The sequence below is a fragment of the Oenanthe melanoleuca genome, chromosome 3 (assembly GCF_029582105.1).
Source record: "Oenanthe melanoleuca isolate GR-GAL-2019-014 chromosome 3, OMel1.0, whole genome shotgun sequence".
Classification (NCBI taxonomy): Eukaryota; Metazoa; Chordata; class Aves; order Passeriformes; family Muscicapidae; genus Oenanthe; species Oenanthe melanoleuca.
This window is the reverse complement of record NC_079336.1, coordinates 60,874,759-60,896,634: the sequence shown is the minus strand read 5'-3', so window position 1 is coordinate 60,896,634 and position 21,876 is coordinate 60,874,759. Positions and strand designations below refer to the sequence as shown.

The window sequence follows — 21,876 nt, the reverse complement described above, 5'->3', positions numbered from 1 at the left end:
GAGAAAAGAAGTGAAGAATAAGGCAACTCAGAACAATAGACAGTAGACATACCAAACTCAACTTGCTATCTTGTTCATCTAAAAAAAAAATAGTCAATATCTGTGTATATATCTGATGTATATTCTATCTATATACTATTGGTACCACATTGCTATTCCTCATCCTTAGAAACTCCAGTTCACATGGAAGGAGAAGCAGCCATTTATATCTTGTTATACCTTTTAACTTGCCAGTAAAAGAAGAACAGAATGACTAAAAAAAATTTGCAAGTACAATATTTACTCTTATAAAGACTGGATACTACTGGATTGGTAGTATCCCTGCAATGGTAGAGCTAACAGAGCTTCGTAGGTCTTGGATGCTGTCAGTGAGTTGTAACAGTTTGCCCTTCACAAGTGAGAAGAGAGCAAGACAGCACACTCCCATCTCAGAAATGTGTTATTTAAATTGCTGCTCTCCCTCTCTTTACCCACAACTTTTACTTGTCAGTGAACCAAAGACTTCTGGCCTCTAATTGTGTTTGCATGCATTTTATTTTACATACTTGTGTTGTATGTGATGGCTTTTACAAACTTTCCCATGGATTTTTATCTTCTCTATTTTTTCTCTCTCTCCTCTTCTCCACCCTCCCAAGTTGTTAGCCAAAATCTATAAAATGCCCCTGAAACCCATCTTCCTCAGTGGCCGGCTGGTTAACTTGCCCCGAAGAGCACAGGAACAGTCAGCCAGCAGTGAGGATGGGATTGAGTGCATCCTTTCTGACTTTGATGATGACACTGGTAAGTGCATTAAAAGTAGTAAATACAGGACTAATCAATTGCTTCTTCTGTGTGTTGCTGCAAATTTTGCCAATTGCTGGAAGCAAAAAGGAGGGAAAACTTCATAGTTTATTGTTTCCTTAATGTCTACACACACACACATGCACACACAGAGCTTGGAAGTTCAGCTCCTGTCACCTTCTTTATGTAAATGATGCAGTTCATCTGTAGGAAAAATACATCCCCTCTCATAGGGCAAGATAACAGTATTTTGATTAACCATTATTTTGATTATCCTGATATTCATAATACAACCGTTGTATATTGCTGAGAGCTAACACAAAAATGCTTTCTAGACCACAGCTGAAGTAAAGGAGTGAAAGTCTTTTAAAGTTGGTATTGGCAAGCCTGTCTTTAACAGAAAAAAAATACCAGTATTGAGTTAGTCTAGAAAGATAAAGAATACTTGTTTAAATGTTTCCAAACTTAGGTCCTGTGGTCTGTTGAAATAAACAGTGAATTTCTGAAGTCAATAAAAAGCACTATGACCTCTAGAAAAAACAAGCAGCATTTGTCTCCTGATTATTTGTGTGGTTTATATGGGTTGTGGATTAATCAGGTGTTGGATGAGCTAAAGTGTGCAGAGCCAAGCAGTAGAGGAGTGCAGGCTTATGGTTTCTGGGCTCAAGAGACCTTCATAGCAGTACAGTCACTTTTGAATATGTGAACTACTGAGCTGTTCCAACCAGGCTGCTTCTGTGAAGAGTCAACTGCAGCCTGGCAGAAAGCAGGCTGACTCCAATGCATTTCATTCATGTGCCTCACCAGACTGGCCCTTGGTACCTACTTTTATCTGACTCTTCTACCACATGGTTTGTCCTGTTCCTGCTACCCTGGCTAAAGGAGAGAAAAGCTGCTCTCTGAAATCAGAAAGTCACAAGTCCTAGTTTTTCACAAAACAACCTTTTACTACTTTCTGTGCTTGGTTTGGCTTGGTTTTGGTTTTTCTCTCTCAGGCTATTTTAGGATATTCACCTGGGATGTAGGAGACCCAAGTCACTGAAGCCTCTGCTTTGAATGACTTGGAACTTGATCTAGGGTCTCCCCACCTCAGTTGCTTACTGTTCTGAAGTGACTCTGCCTGTCAATATCTTGCTGTAAACAGAAAGATCACCCTTGCAACAAATAAACCTTCTATTGGTTCTTGTCAGAGCTAAGCCCTGAGGCTGTCACCCAGCTTGTTATTTACATGACAATGGTGTTAGAACATTGCTAGGCAAACTGACTTTACAAAAACATGGCACTAGTGCTCAAAGTCAGTAGCAGCATGAGCAAAATGTTTTAACCTGCTTTGCCATATTTGCAGTATATCTTCATACTGTATTTGATTTCATGCTGGACTCTTTAAGAGGTGTTTTAGAGGTACTCATTTCTCCAAGATTAGAAAATGCCCATATTTTGTTCTGAGTCATGTGTACTGTTTCCTTATCCAGAAGTATCATTAAAGTCTAACTGACTTTGAACAGTGTCACCATATATACCTCCCTCTGAAAGTGGTGTGAATAAATAAATCCTGTACCTAGTTACGAAGTAATGATTTCACTGATCTTTCCTTGTTTCTCAGGAAGATTCTTGCAGTCAGCAAGCTCAGTGAATCTTAAGCAAAGTTCCCTCTTTTATTGCTTTTAGAACATAATTAGCCAGCAAGTATCATTAAGATACAGACTACATCAGCATAGCTACAACTGGCAGAGAACATGAACTTATTAGTGAACCAAAGTAAAATCCATTTTAGCCTAATAAACCCATAGCCTTTTAAGATGACTTAACTCGAGAGTGTAATGTGTGAGATCCTTCTAGTTGTTCATGTTATCATGGGGAACTAGCAAATACTTGAGAGATCTGTGAAAAATTAAAGGGCAGCAATTCCTAACCATCTTCAAAATTGTATTGGATACTAGTTGTATCCCGTAATCTTTTAGGGGATACCTGTTCGCCAGTGTGGACAAGAGCTCACCTGTATCTTATCTGCTGTTCTGGCAGTTGTCCAACTCTGTGACCTCTTCAACATCTAAACATGACATGTGAGGCAGCCTGATCATACCTCATGAGACATTTTTACTGTCCAGCTCTGAATACCAAATAAAGCCAGTTAAATTATGGCTAGTCTCCTTAGGAACCTTACTTTAAAGTATAACCTAAAGGAGTGCAATCAATTCTGGGCAGCATTTGCAATGGTAATGAGATGAGGTTTTATTTATATATATTTTTGTGGGATGTTTTACACAAGGTTAAAGAGACTGAGCTAGTAGGAGTAGTAAAGTATGACCAGACCAAGATGTATATTGATGAGGAAGGATGGGACAAAACACAAACTTAATAAAAAGGGAGGGAAAAGGAAACCATCATTTCAAAAATAGCTATTGCCCACAATCATTAAATGACAGCAGTAAACATGCAAGAACCACGATCTTTAAGTTACTTAATTTATTAATTTCCATCATTTCTGAGGGCAAGTTTCGCCTGTGTCAAGCAGTATCTTACTCATGGTTTTTAATCTTTCTTTCTTTATCTGTAGGCCTTATCAATGTCTGGATTATTCTGCTGGAAGAATTAACAACTGCCATATCCAACTGTCCCCGTCAGCACCAGCCTCCTACTTTGGATCTTCTCTTTGAGTTGCTGAGGGATGTTGCCAAGACACCTGGTAATGAAAGGGCTTGATAAAATGTGAGCTAGTGGAGTCCTAACCAAACCTTTTAGACTCCTAAGCCATTGTGTTAAAGCTGCACAGAGACATTCTCTACTAGAAAGGGATTTTCTCAGATCTGATAAGTTGCTCCAGTTAGTCCATCATTCTGTTGACAAAAGGCATCTTGTAAGAGTATATTGTACATATACTTAAATTCATTGCACAATAAAAAGGTGTGGTATTCTATCAATGTCCTAGCCACAGAAAATGTTTGCTTCATGTCTAGGAAATGGAAAAAGTAAATTACATAATCCTGCAGATCTGCTGGAAAAGACTGCAGATAAACAGTTGCTAAATGTACCTCATAACTACATCCAAAAGGCTTTACCACTCTCATCCCACAAAAAAGTTTCAGAACCTCTTTCCTTCAGGCTTCAGCTTGGAGCAAGTTAGCAAATTTACTGAGCGTGTAGGCTTTGTAAGCAAGTATATACAACCATTATTGTGTTTATTTTAAGGACCAGGATTTGGCATTTATGCAGTTGTACATCTTCTTCTTCCCACGATGTCTCTTTGGCTCCATCGCAGCCATGGTGACCATTCTTACTGGGATGTGGCATCTTCTAATTTCAAGCATGCCATTGGCCTTTCCAGTGAACTTGTAGTGGAGCACATTCAGAATTTCATACACTCAGGTATGTCATTGTAGTGTCACATCTACTGTCATCAGTGACATGTCACTGCATAGCTATTTGGGAAGGTGGTTTCATTGCTTTTTTGGTTGCTCAGGCATAAAATTGGAGGAGGGTTTAAAAAATTCTGATTGGCTTTTTTTTTCTTTATAGGGTTTAAAATTATGGGGAAAAATTGTAAGACACTTAGGGAAGTTATTTAGACCAGGCTCCTTCTCAGAGCAGGACTATCTTCAAAATTAAAATATCATCAGCTTTACTATACTTCCCAAAAGAGCATACAAAGACTTTGATCATAAGGAACTAGAATATCAGAAACAGAATCTAAGATAATCTCTCTTGTACCACTTCAGTCCAGAAATTTTATATTAACCTTATTTCGGCTTGATGCGATGCATGTTTCAATAGCTGCATAAAAAGTATTTTTTTTGCAAATTCTCTGTACAGCAGTAAGTGTAGCAAGACTGTTTATTTCTAATTATAATGAAAAGGCAATGGTGTTAAAGCTAGTCTGTGTTTTTTCCTTACAGATATTGGTTATGAAAATATGATCAATACTATGTTGAAAGATCTTTTCAAGTTGCTGGTAGCCTGTGTAGCAGAACCAACAGAAATTATTTCCAGAGTTGGCTGCTCCTGTATCAGGTAACCCAATCTGTTCACTCAGCATATTCAAAAAAGATGTCTATGTCTTTGAAGAACTTGTGGACTGATAAGTTGGCTAACATCTCAAAAGAAGTCTACAATACATCTTAACCCTTTTTAGTGGAATAATGAATTTCAAACTTATTAACCTTTTCTTGCTGTTTTCAGTGTGCTTCAGAACCTGTGATTTGAGTCATTACTATGTGTAGGTTTCTCTGAAAAAGCACTTGCACATTACTTATATATAGTTAGTCAATAATTGATCCTTAAGAAGAAGGGTTTTCTCCTGGCATTCACAGATCTTTAGCACCTTTCACAGTCTTCAGGTTAATACAGTCATAATCAAAAAAAGCACTGTATTATACAGTTACACAGTGTGTGGTTCTTGTGGAAAGATGTCTACTTAAAGAGGAAATGCAAAGGAGAAAAATAAGTCAAAACTATAGTGTAATTACAAAAAGAGGTCAGGGTAACAACTGAGGAGATTGCATAACATTAGCTACCTACTGAGTAAGCCTTTTATTCTGTTTTCATAGAATCATGGAATGGTTTGGGTTGGAAGGGACCTTAAAGATCATTTACTTTCAACTCCCCTGCCATGGGTAGAGACACTTTCCACTAGACCAAGTTGCTAAAGCCCCATCCAGCTTGGCCTTGGACACTTCCAGAGATGGGAATTTTCAATCTTCTCCCTTTATAAGTAAGAATTGTCTAGTTCCTTCTTGAACATGGTAACATTTTCCTGTGTCCTTGCAGGTATGTGTTGGTGACAGCAGGACCTGTTTTTACTGAAGAGATGTGGAGACTTGCATGTTGTGCCTTGCAGGATGCATTCTCTGCCACTCTGGAGCCAGTAAAGGTAAAACTGCTGTTTTGCTGTCAGCCAAAATTTAATCACACAGTGGATGCACTAACTTTTGACAAGTCATTAATTTGTCAATTCACAATTAAACATGTCAGATCAACAGTGGAGATTGAAATCAGTGTTTTTAAACATATGCAGACAACACTAGTAGCTTACAGTTCAGACTTATTTTAATGTGCCTTGCCAGTATGAAATCAGAAGAGTTCAATAGGTGAAAATTTCCCTTTTGATCCATTTCTTCCTCTGGATTTACAAAAACTAGGTAGAAGACAATGTTGCTTTGTTGTAGCTGCATGCTCCATATAGACTAGTTTTAAATTCATTTTCTGTTTTGTAAACAAAAAATCCTGTGAAGTCTTTGCAGACCAGCATCCATAAGAACCTGCTTTACATTGGATATATTAACTGTTAGGTGGCAGGTGACCAGCTAGTGGGAATGGGAAAGGTCACTGAATCTTGTATTTCACACAAACAGGCTGGACATGGCCACAGTAATTTGCTTAACACACAGTGAAATTCTGATGTTGTCTCTCTCTATAGAACCTGTTGGGCTATTTCCACAGTGGTGCTGAAAGCTTTAGTGGAGATGCCTGTGAAGTGAAGGTGGCAGCCCCCTCCCTCTCGCCAAGTGCTGAAGCTGAGTACTGGAGAATCAGAGCAATGGCACAACAGGTACTGACAGATGTTTCTGGGAAAATCAGAAACATTTTAAACTTTGAGCTTTTCTTAAGGAAGGTGTATTTTTCCACCATTTTCCTCACAAACTCTACAGGCAAAGACTTCCTCATCACCAGCCTAACATCAATTGTCTAGTAGTGGTCTTCAGAAAAATTAACAGAAATGAAAAGAAACCCAAAACAAAACCAAAAAACCCAAAGAAAACAAAAAACAAAACACACAAACCCTCATATTCCTAAAATAGGAATTTGGAATGCCTAGGGTAGAAAAAATGCATGGGTATCTAAAAAGGACTGACAATGAGCCTACTGTGTAATATAATTCTTAAAATTGCCAGGTTAGCAGACATCAGAGTTGTTTCTGACAGAGAAAGGGAAGTAGTAGTGTCATTGTGAATCCTCATCAAGAATGTTACATAGGTTTCTGAACACTGTGTTAGAGAATGATAAATTCAAAGGACAAAAATTGCACTAGAACAGAGATTGTGATATGAAAATAAGAAAACAAGATTTGATTAACCTATCAAAGCATTTTTCTCTATAAATACCTAGGTATAGATTGAGAAGAAGAAGAAAAAGGTTACTGGAAACTAGAGGATAATGCTGACATTTAACAAATGATTCACTAACTCCTAATCAGAATCAGCAGAGCAAATACGGAAACAACCTTCTTAGGGTCCTTTTGACTACAATGAAGGTTATTCATTCTATGAAAGTGGTTGTATGAAACAAGCTCTTTGAAATACAGCAGACTGAACTTAATGACCTGCAGGTTTACCATGAAACTGTAAATACCATATGACAGTTTCAGCATGGGAAAACAGATAGATTGAAACAATCAGCAGATGTTTGGTGTCAATTTCTGACTTGATAAATCATACTCTGATGCTGCTTGAAAATCTGAGACACACAGACCAGGATTGGTGATCACAAATAATGTGGTAGTGACAGACATTGTTCGAATAGAAAAATGTGTTTTAAATTAAGTTTTAAAGATGCAGAGCTCAAGAAAGCAGGGAATGTAACATTAATACTTTTCTTGTAGACACTATCATGGCACTCCCTGAGTCCTCCTCAGTGAGGATTTGCCACAACTGTGAAGATACAAAACAAAGCTACAGCAATTGAGAGTTGTTTCCCTGTTTCCCACTGAAATGATTTTGGTTGGGATGGAATTAACTTTCTTCCTAGTAGTTGGTACAGTGCTGTGGTTTCAATTAGTGTGGGAATAATGTTGATAACACACTGATGTTCTAGTTGTTGCTGAATAGTGCTCACATTAAGTTAAGGACCATTCAGTTTTCCATCCTCTGCCAGTGAAGAGGTGAATGAGAAGCCTGGTGGGCAGCATGGCCAGGACAGCTGATGGAGACTGGCTAGAGGGATATCCCATACCACAGAGTATTGTGTTCAGTATGTAAATGAGGGCAGTTGTTTTGCACGGGCTGCTTGGGAATGGGCTGGGCATCAGTCATTGAGTGATGAGCAACTGTACTGTGCAAGTTTTATTTCTCTTTTGGTTTTTTGTCTCCCTTTTTGTGGTGGTGGTTGATATTGCTATATTTTATTTAAATTATTAAACCATTTTTGTATCAACCCATGGGGTTTATCTTTTTTCCCTGATTCCCCTCCCCATCCTTGAGAGGGATGGAGTGTGGAGTGTGGTAAATTCGTGGCTGCTTGGTACTTAGTTGCTGTCTGTGCTTAAACCACAGCACACCCCCAAAGATTGCACATTAGGTGTCTGTTGTATCTTCATGGCTGAGAAAAATTCTTCTGCCAACCAACCTTTCTGGGTGAAACTGTCTTACTGTGCAGACAGGTCCTTGTCTCCAGTGTATGTGATCCTTTCGGACAGAAGCATACAGACAGCAGAAAGCTTGGTTTGGCATTTGGTATTATGCCTTATACAGGTTTAAAGAAAAATATGTCTGTCCTTTGCCCTGCACCCCACTGGATGTCTGGAGGTAGCCCATTGCTGTTTTACCAAAGCAGCATACTCCAGGAAAGGTCTGCCTGTGGGGATACCTTGCATTCTCTCTGTCACTGTAAAATAATTCAGTATGTCAGATACCTCACACTGCAGGGAATCCTATTCCCACCCCCCTTCCCCCCCAGACCCACTGCAAGTGCTAAACTGATTGCTTTATGTAACTCATTGTTTTCTAGGTCTTCATGCTGGAGACTCAGTGCTCCCCAAAAACCCCTAGCAACAAGGAAGGGTTTGAACACGCCCAGTCGTGTGTGCTCATCATTGACCTGCCACCAGATAAGAAACCAAATGGGCATAACCAGAGAAGGTAAAATATCTTCCAACAAAGACACTGTATCACTAAAAGTAAGATAAAAGTATTGCTGGACAAGAAGAGATGTGAATTGAGCCTGGTAAAATATACCTCTCCATAGGGCTCATCAACAAAAATGAATACACTGATTAAATTAGGTTTTGTGACACTGTTGTGTTTTTAGTGATACCTAGCATATGTAATGTCTGCTTCACTAAGAGTCTTTTAAATTGGCTATTACTTGTTTAAGAAGGTAGAAAAAGGTAATGGATAAAGTGGGGCATTATAAACTGAAGAGATCCCATCCAAAACTGCAAAGCAGTCAGCATTGAGCTAGGGAACATTGGTTTTGCTTGGCACGTTATTTTTGTGGAAGTCTTTTTGTTACATTTCCACCTGAGAAATTCATCTATTTGCACTACAGTCTGATCCTGTGAAAGAATATTTTCTTTTGCTTGCACTTGGTTGTTTAAACAACTGCTGTACCATCATTTGGGCCAAGAATCAGAATTCTGCATTCAGGGTTTGTATTTGTATTGCAAGGTGTGTAATGGCTTGAAATTGTCTTTTACAAGATGCCAAACATGGTTTTATGCCATTCAAATCTAAACTATTGCTTTCCATAAGGAGCCAGAATATGATGGTCCTTCTTTGGATGGACAGGAAGAAAGACCATGCAAGATATCTCTATTCTTGCACTGCTGCACAGAAGTTTTCCCCCAAGAGCAGGTGCTTGGTTGCCTCACCATCAGAGGACAGGGCCCTGCACAGAGACAAAGCAAGCTTGAGATTACGTTAAACCATTACTTTTTAGGGGAAAATACCTACTTTTTCCAAAGGCTAGCAGGTCATTCTTCTTGTTGCTATGGATGCAAAGCAAAAGACTAGAATATTCACCTCTCACAGCATATAAGGCCAAGCAAACTAACAGGCTGTGTTTGTTAGGGTAGCAAAGGGTCTTGCTTGTCTTTAAACAAATAAATAAAGCTTGCAATTAATACAAACTCTGAATGCTCTCACACTGTGCTTTGTCCAACCAACTGCTAAAGGTGTATATGCCCATAGCTAAGTGTTATCCCAGCAATGCTCATTTTTTCATCAAAATACAGCTCACAAGTTGACTGTGCCACTGTTTTCATATTATTTGCTACAGCAGTGCAGTAATATGGCAATCATGCATGATAGTAAATGTGGCCTTTCCAAAGTTTTACTTTAACCTTAGCAGGGTTTCACTTCTCCCTTTTGGTTTTGTTTCCTTAATGCTGCATCGTTTCACAGGAAGCTGGGGTAAGGGAGCTTTTCTTCTTCCTAAAACATAATCATATATTTCAGTTTGAAACTTTGGGCAGAATAAGAAAATACTATCCTTAACCAGCTTTGGTACTGTGTTTTCACCTGTAGTTCTCTACCAGTTTCTTTTGGGATTGAGCAGTACTTTACACTGTCCTTGTAAATTGCTTTTTTGGCAATTACAAGAAAGCAGATCTCCTTCATTCCTGACCCTGCTTTTGGAACAGGATTAGTTGCTTATCACTGCAAGCTCTCATTTAACTTCATACATGCTCTTAAGAGCTTTTCTGAGTCAGAGCCTCTAATGATTTTTGCAGCAGAAAACTACTTCCCCATAAAGAGCTCAACTGTATGTGCTAAGCATCAACATTTTGTCACTGTCAAATAATTAAAGTACTAAATTTTACTGATGTATCACCACTGTTAGTTGTGTCATGGTAGGCAAACTAACATGGGGAATGTAACCAAAGAATAGTTTTGCCTGAACTTTTTTTTAAATGTTGTATTCTCAAAATTGGATTTTGATAGAATTTCTTAAAAACAATATTAATATTGGGCTTTTTGTCTTGGTATTCCCAAACACTTTTGAAAGTTGTTTAATGAAAGTAGAATAATTTTTGCAACAAAAAATGTCAAAAGTCTACAACTGAGCTTCTCATGTTACAGGAAGATTTGCTTTGACTTAGACCTAAAACTTGTATTGCAAGCAAACTGAAAAATCTCTTCCTTACTTGATAGCTGTGCTAATTAAAACTTGATCCATCACATCAAATCAAGTATTATCATGCCCATCAGCTCCATTTAAAACACTGTCCTGTAATCATACATAAAGACCTTTTAAAAAGACCTTAAGATAAGTTTAATGGTCTATAATTTGAAGTCTATGAGATACCAAACAACAATCCTGTCTTTCCTCCAAGCCTTGCTTGCCTGTAAGCCTCTCAGTGTTATTTCCTGCTGAAAGACCTGAAAACTTTGGTCAGAGGCATTTCCCATTCCTATGTCCCCTGTGCAAATGAAAAATCAGTGAGGGCTAAACAAGCATCTCTCTAACAGGAGCACAGCTAAGAATCACAGCTAAGAATATGTGAGGAACAGGGTTAGGAATAGATACTTCCATGCTAGGCTCTCAGTGTTCAAGTTGAAGTCTTAAGAGCAAGCAGTGAAATGTGCCTTCAGCTTCTTTGCATGCTGCATTGCACTGCTGATGTTTCTATACATGTTTCTTTATTGTTTGGATAGTTCTTCATGGCTTATTTTTAAGAAGAACTCCTGGGCATTACTGGAAATGGAAACTAAGTAGTAAACTAGTTTTGGTCTCAGTTTGTCATGGCAAGACAAATGTTGTCCGACATGGTGGTGGAGTAATAATTTGTGTGTCAATAAATTCTTCAGTTATAGCAGGCTGAAATATCTGAGTGTGCTTTTATTCCTAGTGCAAGCACAATGCACCATTTTAATATTCTATGATTTTTTTTTTCCTTCCCATGCTTGGTTTACCAAGCATTCCTTTCAGGACGATAGTAGTGAGCTTGCTGTCCCACCAAGTACTGCTCCAGAATTTATATGACATCTTACTGGAAGAATTTGTGAAAGGCCCTTCTAATTTGGAGGAGAAAATGGCAATACAAGTACCAGAAAACAAGTTGGCTGGTTTTCTCAGGTACATCTCCATGCAAAACCTGGCTGTCATCTTTGACTTACTCCTGGACTCCTACAGAACAGCCAGAGAGTTTGACACCAGACCTGGGCTGAAGTGTTTGTTGAAAAAAGTGTCTGGCATTAGTGGAGCTGCCAACTTATATCGCCAGTCAGCAATGAGCTTCAACATTTACTTCCATGCCTTGGTTTGTGCAATCCTGACAAACCAGGAGAACATCACTGCAGAGCAAGTGAAAAAGATCCTCTTTGAAGATGATGAGAGAAGCACGGACTCATCCCAGCAGTGTTCTTCAGAAGATGAAGACATTTTTGAAGAAACTGCCCAGGTCAGTCCCCCAAGAGGGAAGGAGAAGAGGCAGTGGAGGGCACGAATCCCATCCTTGAGCGTCCAGCCTGTCAGCAATGCAGACTGGGGATGGCTGATCAAGAGGCTTCACAAGCTCTGCATGGAGCTGTGCAACAACTACATCCAAATGCACCTGGACCTGGAGAATAATGTAGAGGAGCCTCCAGTGTTCAAAGGTGACTCTTTCTTCATTTTACCATCTTTTCACTCAGAGACCTCCACCCCTTCAACTGGAGGGCTGTCTGGAAAGGACACACCATCAGAAGATGACCGAAGTCAAATCAGGGACCAGCTGGGAGACAGCTTGACACCTCGAGGAGGGAGTGGAGAAATATTGCTGCTACCCCCACCTCTGAGTCCTAAACCAGAGAAAAAAGAGCAAACCAAGAAAAAAGAATGGTGGGAAAGTGCTGGCAACAAAATCTACACCATAGCTACTGACAAAACCATCTCCAAGTTTATGACAGAATACAAGAAGAGAAAGCAGCAACAGGCCATGACATCCTTCACCAAAGAGGTCAAAGTGGAAAAGAAAGGAGAACTCCTGGGTTCAAGAGGGCCAGACTCGCCTGTACTTCAGCGGCCACAACATCTTCTAGATCAAGGTCAAATGAGGCATTCATTCAGTGCTGGTCCAGAGATCCTGAGACAAGAGAAGAGACCCCGTTCAGGGTCCACAGTCAGCTCCCTGAATATATCTATTAGGGATGCAGAGGCCCAGATACAGGTAGGACATTATTGTAGAAGACTAATAATAATAGCAATAAATAAAAAGATACCTTGTAACATTTTTTATGTTATTATAATCTTTTTTTAAAATATTGTTATTATATAATGAAGTCCTCATGATGATGACTGAATCTTTCAGGAGCTGGAATTAATAAAAACCTGATTCTGTCCTACTAAAAGAAAGTCTTCAGGGAAGTGCCATCAGGAATATACTAGTTCAGCATTCAGTAGTGCCAAAGCTGCCCTTAATCCTGAGAACTGATGACCTACAGCAAACTCATTGCCTATTGCTATGGGCTGTAGCCCACTGAAGGCTTTTGTAAATGCCATGCAGCTTGTCACATTGGTTTAGTACTTAAGAATGGGGTTTTTTTTTTATTCTAGAGAAAAATGATGCGTTCTTTTGCTAAACAGAAGCTTGCTGTTTGCATATCCAAATGAACAAATCAGTGAAAGCATCAAACTTGACAGATTTTGTCCACTGTGGGACAGAAAAAAAGAAAGGGTGAGCGTGATACCTGCAATACAAAGTCAAATAATGACTTAGTACTGAATGTGATTTAGGAAGACACATTTAAACAAACATTTAAATGAATATACTGGCATTACTCAGTCTGCTTCATGAGGCTGCAACCACCAGATACCTTATTTTCTGCCTCAATCGCTGAGCTCACCTATTTAGAAAGGTCTTCTAAAGAGTGTTTTTTAAATCCAATTTCTTTGTAGGCATGGACCAACATGGTGCTGACAGTTCTCAACCAGATTCAGGCTCTGCCGGACCAAACTTTCACAGCCCTGCAGCCAGCAGTGTTTCCCTGTATCAGCCAGCTGACCTGCCACGTGACAGATATCCGTGTCCGCCAGGCCGTGCGGGAATGGCTGGGAAGAGTGGGCCGAGTTTATGATATCATCATTTAAACCAAGCTCTGCTCTGTTGCAAAGGGCAGAAGACATTCAAGGTATACAGCAAAGAAGTACTTGGGGTTCATTAATTGCCTATTTGTTGGTGATAAGTTAAGAAACAACGAGCATGTCAATTTATATTGTCTATTCACCTGTGTGTTCCTCACTCACACTAGCAAAGGAGGCAAAGCACGAGTCTGTTCAGAGGATCTAGCATGGCCCCAGAACCCAGAACCTGTCTGTAAGTCAGGCTCCTACCAGAAGAGGTGGTACAATTCATGGCCTTCATTCTAATTCAAATTTACAGCAGTGGGAGCCACCAGAAGCTGCAGCAGAATTTCCACACTTGAAATTAGCTGTGAGTGTAGCTGTCGTGTGGATGTCAAACCAGGTCAGTAAGCCTATTTAACTTAGAAAATAAATAAATAAATACAAGTTAGTGAAAAGGTAGGACTAGTGAGAAGGTGACATTTTTTAGGGTAACATCTTCCCTTCAAAAATCGGTATGTGAGAGGATAGCCAACTAAAGATTATTGTAGTAACTAAATGTGTCACTCACTAGAGAAAGTGGAAGTTTATTTTGCTCCAAGAAGAGCCTTTGAAGTCACACTTGGAGTAGCTAAAGAATCCCAGGTCTAAAACCAAGCACAGACTATTGATCCTTTCATTGCTCTTGTGGAGTATTGCTCGAAGGGAAATGGCACTGTCAAACTGCCCTCTCTGCAACACCACCCTGGCTGCCTCTTCACCTATGCCTACAGCTGAGCATTTTGCCACTTCTAATTCCCTCTAAGGGCAAAAGGGAAGTTTGTTTTGCTCTTTCCTGTGAAGCTGTGGGGAAGACACACCACAGCAAATACCAGCATGTGCCAGTATCCAGCATTCAACAAAACAGAGTAAAGTGTTCCAGTTTAAGCACCACTGCAGCTATTATTCTACTGGTAATTTATGTTTGCTTATGCAGAGCTGCTGTAGCCAGGAACACCCTTATCACCTTGGTTAAATGTAGCCTATCGTTCCACTTGGAGCTGAAGCAAGATGGAAAATTGGTATGATGGTATGAAAGGGAGGTATATTTCCTGTTTCTCTCTCATTTCTTGTCTGCTGCTGTAAATAGAAAAAGACAGATCCTCATGGAGGTACACCTACCCCCCTCCATGCATCACTTCTATTGGGATTGTTGCAATTTTCTGTTATTAGTAAGAGGGAGGAGAAGGGGGAGGATTGACTATTGTGTTGTCAAATATGTGATGCTTTTCACACTATACAAAGCAAAGGGTTACCTTGCTGCACCAGTCATGTCACAGCCCTTGGGACATTTCATCTCGTACTCCCATGCTATATCACTTGTTGATAACTTGTAGAAAATGAGTTGATTTTAATTTTGGGTGACCCCTTAATGCTGTTCTCCCAAGACTTTTAAAATGTGCATGCCGACTAAATATACAGCTTCAGTCCCTGCTCCAAAGCATCCTAAAAATGTCATCTCTTTATATAAGGCCTGAATTTTGCCCAACTAACTGCTTTTACTATCTTAAACCTGGAAGAAACAGAGGGAGCCAAGAAGCTCCACTGAACAGCCATCTCCCAAGCTGCTTTGTTTACAGAGTCTGACACTGTCCTCCTGCCTTCTCCCTCCATTGCCTTCTTCCCATTTGTCACCTGCTGGTCTTGTGCAGGGAGTATTTGTCCCCTGACTTTCTGTAGTGCCAGTCATGGCTGTTTTCCTTTCTTTAAAAAGTTCCCTTTGCTAAATTGTTTAAAGGATATAAAAATTCTGTAAAAACAATTCTTTTCTACCACCTCAACTGACTTTATGAATTACTAATTTAACAATGTTATCAATTGTCAATTTTTCCCCAACAGTTTTAAACTTCCTCAGGGACAGATTAAATTAGGTTTTGGTATCTGGGAGAGTAGAAGCATAGTTTGTTTTCTGTTGCCATGTCTTTCTTATACATCTTTAGGTAGAGTAAAAGTGTGGTTACATTTTTTATTAAAGTTTTACTTGGCATCTATCTATACAGAACTGCTTTTAAAGCAGTACAATAATTAGGCAACAACAGAAATCAGAATAATAAAACACATTCAAAGCAGTCAACTCGGATGGCTTTGATTATAAATGTATTGAATAGATGCAGATCCTGGCTGTACTGATCTAAAATTAAAGCAAATCCCTAAATTATGTAAGGGAAATAAAATTGATAGCAATACTAGTAAAAACACTCAGGACTACAGAAAAGGTCTTAGATTCTAGAAAACACCATGGTTTTATTGTGGCTGTAATACAAAATCCTTCTGTAAATCAGAAAAAAATGCTTAAGGAGTGACAATACCATTACCACCACCTCCCTCAAGCCTATGAACACAGTGTAACCTAGTGTTACCTGGTTAGCCATCTTGACCTAAAATGTAATTTCATTCTAACTATTTACACTACAAATGCCACATTGGAAAACAAGGACAAGTACATTTGCTATGTTGCTGTTGGCCTGTTTTGAACTTTGTCCTTCAAATTGTGCACTAATTGCCCATTGTCACCCTCAGTGCCTCTGCTCATTAATACCCCTCCCTAAAAGGTCATAAGTAACTTTGAGTAATTCCAGAAATGTAATTTAGAAGGAGGGAAGACGGAATATTTGAAGCAGCAGACTTTCAGAGCAAAGTTCAGCTTTCTTTTCCTTGTGTGTACAAAATGCTAACCAGGTGAGGGGAGTGGCCCATGGCCACTTCAGTAAGCACAACCATGGGATGTAGAAGCTGAAGCATTCTTATGCACCTTCAAAACATAAACAAATTTTTAAAAATTAGTTGGTTCATCAGATTCTCAGCATTTTTTTCTGCTAGTTTAGCTATATACATCAGTAAGCCCCAAAGAAGTAGAATAATGAATGTGTGAAGTCACCATTTCATAGGTCCTGTGTGGCCTGTTTCATGGCTCGTGCCTGCCAGCACGATACCTTCAGACCTCATAAAGCAAGCTTTTAGCCCAAAGGAGAAGTCTGCCAGAGTAGTCCCAGGAACAGGGGACTGGCATCAACCTGTCCTAAGCTTCAGAAGGTGAATTCCCAGCACTGCACACCCCAGTCATGTCCAGGTACATGTCCATGCTACAGTGGCTTTTCTGCTTTCTACTTATGAGTGGGGAAGCACTTCAGTCAGTAGCAGTAGTAGTCCTTGTGTCCACATGTGTATTCACACGTGTATCCTGTTCAAATCCTTGCTGTTAGCTCTACAGCCTTATGCTTGGCAGAATATTGGCAGCTTTACTGTTGAACAAAACATTTGAATCTTGAGCAAACCAGTCTCTGCATTGCAGTCTGAGCTTGCTCTTTGCCTTGGTTAATGACCACATTCTTCTCTTTCCTTGCCTTTACTTTTTTTGTCACATAAATTTCATAGGAGTTGGGTTTGATTTTTTTTTAACTGGCCAGTTGTTTTTAAAAATAATTGCCCAGTAAATTTTACTCAACTAAAATGCTTTAAAAAAGAAGATGTGGGAGCTTGACATCCTTCTCAGGTACCAGAGCTGCACCTCTACTGCCTTTGCACTAATTTACACTGCCCTCCTCAGGGCTACTGTAGTCAGCAGAGACAACATCTCATTTTAAAATCTGGTAGGCAGTTTCTAACAGAGAAAGTTGCTGCTGCCCAGCATCAACTATCTTTAAGCACATGAAACAGCTCATCGCTGTGCAAATATTTAAAGCTGAGAAAAGCAGAGCACTCATCAGGAAAGTAATCCTTTTCCTACAGAACAGGAGCAGGGTTTGACCCCAGCTTACATGGTCTCAGGTCATCACATATGTTTGCACTTCATTCTGCACTGTGAACATATGCAGTCATATGAGATGATTGACGTGTGTATGTACAGACACCTGTAGCTCCAATCACTGCCATGTTCTGGGCATTCAGCACATTTTCAGAGAGCTATACACATTAGTAATATTCTTATCTGCTGTGCTATGTTTTTGTGTTATACCAGCAATGGTTAACACAGTTGTTCTGGTACCTTTTCTGAGCATTCAGCAGCCACTGAATTACCACCACTTTCTCTTGGTTAACATGCCTTCATGTCTTTATGATGTTAAAACACAGATTTAATGTTCCTAGGGATAAACACTCGTTTGAGAATAACTGACTTTAATTTACCATATAGAAATAATTATTAGACAAAGATTTACACAGACCTGGGCAATACTTTCCTTGTACCACTCCCAGCACAGGCAACACAGCTTTTGCCTCATCACAGATGAAAAGTTTATGTTCTCTGCACTGTGGCTTGCTCATGTCGAGGCCAAGCACAGTTTACACCTGTGACTTGTAAGGTGTTTTCCCTTTAACTCTGAGCTTCAAGTTTTGTTTAAAACTTGAACCTTTATGTAAAATTCATTGACAAATCCTCACTCACCAAAGACAAAATCCCCACCTCTAAGTACCATGTGCAATCTTCACCTGTACTTCATATAGCAGCACCTCAGTGTTGGTATCAAGCACAGCACTGGCATGAAACTGAGTAACAAACAAGTTAGAAAGCAGAGTCCAGCTCCATATGTTGCCTGCACTTTGTACCTTTCTTCACGGCTTGGGCACACACTCAAAGTACTGAAGCTGTCAAAATCAATGGAAGTTAAGTAGCTAGGGATCTTTAATACTCAGGATTCAGTCCTTGAATCCTTCAACCCCTACATATGGGTTCACAAGTTCTCAGGAAAGGGGGAGTCCTGTAAACTTCTTTGTGTCACCCTCTCTGCTGCTGCCCTCCATACACCTCCTGCTTGAAAAATCCTGTGGAACCAGCACACACTCCCACGCAACCCCATACTGCAAAACTAGAACCCTCACTTTTGCACAGATCCAGCAAGCCAAAGTGACTTATTTTTAACCCAGCTTATCTGTATAGAAGCCTCTTGAGAAATTGTGCATGTGGTTTGGCTATTGTCACCATCAGCAATCCATTCTAGAAATGCCATTTCTCAGTGCTAAATTGTTTTTAATTCACAAAAAGAGTAAAGTGCTTCCTCCTCCCCTTTTATACTAAGATATGTCTAAGGTGTCTAAGCAGGCTATTTACTCAGTACTCCAGTCATAGTAATTTATGGGAAAACCTGTGTATAGGGCTCATTGTGGTATAGTACATGAAATAGGCCTTTTTCAGTGCTGATCATTCCACAAGTGTTAAAGAAGTGAGATGATACCATCAATTTACCAAAAGAAGTTTCACTTCTTTTAGTATGAAGGACCAATTCACCATTGCACAGAAGCACAAATGTTGGATTTTATGCAATGTAGATAAAAGCATGTGGCAGCTAGTGTTCCCTCTTCACTGAGCCTCCCTAATTTGAGTGGAGCTTCTATAGGGAAATCACCAAAGGGTCTTTAGCAGCCCTCACCAGCAACATGCCTGGGACTCCAGAAGTTGTACAACTGCAAGGAAGAAATCATTTCCACTAATTCCCCTCAGAACACATAGTTTATATGTGACACTAACTAATGTGATACTAAACAAACAGTTCTGGCCAAACATGCAGTGCTGGCTTTTTTAAAATAAAATACGAAAACACACATGGGTGGCCTAAGTGTGCATTAGTCTTTTCACTTAGTACTCAGAAATCTCCAAGCTGAAAACTAAAAGCAGAGGGAAGAAGAAATGCCCTAATTCTGTGGATATTAGTGGAGCTACGCTGTATGATCCTGGATTAATGCAATAATGAGCTTGCCTGTGGAACCAGATCCCTCAAATTCCAATTTTTGGCAAAATCACAAGTTGAGGTTTGCATAATCTACACTGCCACATTGAATCAGGGAGCTGAGTTTATGGAACACATTTTTGGTTAAGAAACATGGCAACAGGATCTATTAAATCTTTTTACTCCAACATCCCACTTTTCAAAAGATAGCTTATGTACTTGAATAAATTTTGTCTGACTCCCATGGAGCATCAGGGCCCTGTTCCCTGTCCTTGCCTTTGGTCCATCTGGGCTGTGATGAAGTGTCACACTTCCACAAGCAGCAAACTGAAACAAGAGAGCTGAGCTGGCAGACAGGCACAGGCACACAGGCTCAAACAAGGGACAAATATCTCCTCCACAATCAGGCTGTGACTCCTGAGCCCCCCCACTCTGCAGAGGAGGACAGGGCTCAATATCAAAGGGAGAGCAGCCAGGAAGGGCAGAGCATGGTGGTGACAGAGCCCTGTGGCACATGCTGTTTGCTAGAGCAGATGGGAGCAAAAGGTTGAAGGTGTGCAATGACAACAGCAAGAGCCTTCTTTCAGTTCTCCCCACTTTCTATTCTCTGCCTCTTTTCCCCTCCCCCACCCCTTTTGTCATTTTTGTGAGACTGCAGACATACTTCTATGGGCCCTTCAACCAGAACTGAAAGCAAGCCAAAGGGAGTGGACACTCCATTTCGCCAAAGATGTAAGTCTTGTCTGTTTGAAAATTTAAAAAAATATTAAAAATCAAATGTTATTTCCATGATGATGGCTGCCAGAGGAAGCATTTTACCACAAAACATGATTCCCAGGACTTAATCTCTCTAGCTGTATATTCAGGAGGAGCCAATAGTACTTCTTAAGAGAGACTATAAATTACCTTGTCAAACATGTGCTTACATTGGGTTTGCCTTCTGCTGAGTTCAAACCTCTCTGCAATTCCTTGGTCTCATCCATGTTTCCTCCCTCTACCTTTCTGCTCTTCTTTAGAAGAACACTTCCCCATGTCCACCGTGTCCTGTTGTGCCGCTAGCTTTGTATGGTCTTTGGGTGTCCAGTGGTTGGGCAGTCATTGTCAGCTGGCTTGCAAATTGTATTTTGTGTATATTTTATTCTGACTGAATTCTGAAATGGAAATATTTTAAAACAAAAAGTATAAACTATTTATGTTGCTTGTGTTGTAGAATAAAGATGCAAATGCAAAATAAATTATGCTTTGGTTTTGTCTAATGAAAGTTATTGTACAGTTCCTGATGAAGCAGAGGAACAGAGCAGGGAAAGGGCCTGAAATACTTGGTATGTACTAGCAGGGACTGCATTTTTCATGGATGACCTTGGGAATTTAGTCACTCTGAACTGCTGTATCTTTCTGATGGAAACTGAGATCTAAACACTGACTCCTACAGCTCTTCTAGCCAGAGTTTGTGTTTGTGGGGTGGAGAAGGATGAAGCTACTGAGATAGTTAAAGGTTCAAGTAGATGGCGTGCAGAATTTTGAATCATCTAGACAGATGAAGCATTTCTCCCTCCATTTAAATGAGAAGAATACTATTGGCTTTGATTTCATTAGAGATGAGTTGCTCAGACCTCTCATCCACAGCCAGTCTTTTGTTGGGTTTTTAAGCTAGGCATTCCCTGACCACAGACAGTTTAGATAGCACTCATCAGGTGTTCCCAGTAAACAGGTGCATGGATGCTGCAATGTTTCATTCTGCTAAAATGAGAGCTCAGCAAGGGCTCTGAGCAAGGGCTCCCCCTCACCTACATCCCTCTATTGACTAAAATTGAACCAAAGATTCCTCCTGTTGAAGAAAAACCTTTAATTTAATGAAAAAAATAAACACCTTATTTACAGCAGTCACCCCTGCTTCTGTATCAAGTCAAAATTTAGGTGCTGAAGGACAAAGGGTTTGCCAGTGTCCCTGTCAAAAGAATTGTCATGGGCTTCCTGAAAGCAGGAATGTTTCAGTGACAAGACATAGCATCATACAGTAAGCCTTAAGATACACCCCTGTGGTCAGGGATGCTACCCACAGCCCTAAAGCAAGTTTCCCACATGATCTCAAGAGGGAAAATTTAGCCAGCTTTCAACCTGGCCTTACTGGGGTCTCTGGGCATGGGCTCCCATACACTGAGGCAACATAAGGTCTGGCCTTCACTGGTTGTTACATAACAGCCTCATCAGCATGGAGGTTAAGAACAGATTACAAAGCAACCAAATGAGGTTGTGATGCTTTAATAATCTTACACATTTCTGGCAAAAGAGAGTGTGTTAAATCCCAACCACCAGATCTAATTTCATTCCAGGGAACTACCTTCTGCTGCTCCACACATCTCATCTAGATCCCATTAGAAAGATTTTCATTTCCTCCTAAACAGCATTCAGTAATGTGAAACAGCAACAGAGTAAATACAGAAAGCAATGCTCCACTATTCCACTCATTCCTTACATGTACAAATTCCCAGTTGCCTTTCCATCAATGCTGGGGTCAGGCTAGCATGGCTTCTGCTGCCACTAGATTTACCTAGAAGACACTTGGTCTTGTTCTTCTGTTTAGGAGCAGAGTGTTAACACTCACCAAAGAAAACGGCTGTCAACAAATACTTTAAAAAAC

General features: G+C 40.0%; 1 protein-coding gene across 2 annotated transcripts in view; it reads left to right on the top strand.

Annotated features, from left to right (window-relative positions):
* ARFGEF3 (ARFGEF family member 3) overlaps window positions 1-18,552 on the top strand; it is an 82,888-nt gene extending 64,336 nt beyond the window's left edge. For both annotated transcript variants that reach the window (XM_056487790.1, XM_056487789.1), the window contains 9 exons: window positions 636-780; window positions 3,338-3,466; window positions 3,970-4,146; window positions 4,674-4,788; window positions 5,545-5,647; window positions 6,194-6,325; window positions 8,500-8,630; window positions 11,410-12,640; window positions 13,369-18,552. In XM_056487790.1, the coding sequence (XP_056343765.1) occupies window positions 636-780; window positions 3,338-3,466; window positions 3,970-4,146; window positions 4,674-4,788; window positions 5,545-5,647; window positions 6,194-6,325; window positions 8,500-8,630; window positions 11,410-12,640; window positions 13,369-13,560 (2,355 nt within the window). In that variant the 3' untranslated portion in view covers window positions 13,561-18,552. The remainder of the gene's footprint in view (window positions 1-635; window positions 781-3,337; window positions 3,467-3,969; window positions 4,147-4,673; window positions 4,789-5,544; window positions 5,648-6,193; window positions 6,326-8,499; window positions 8,631-11,409; window positions 12,641-13,368) is intronic.
* The last annotated feature ends 3,324 nt before the right edge of the window (window positions 18,553-21,876 follow it).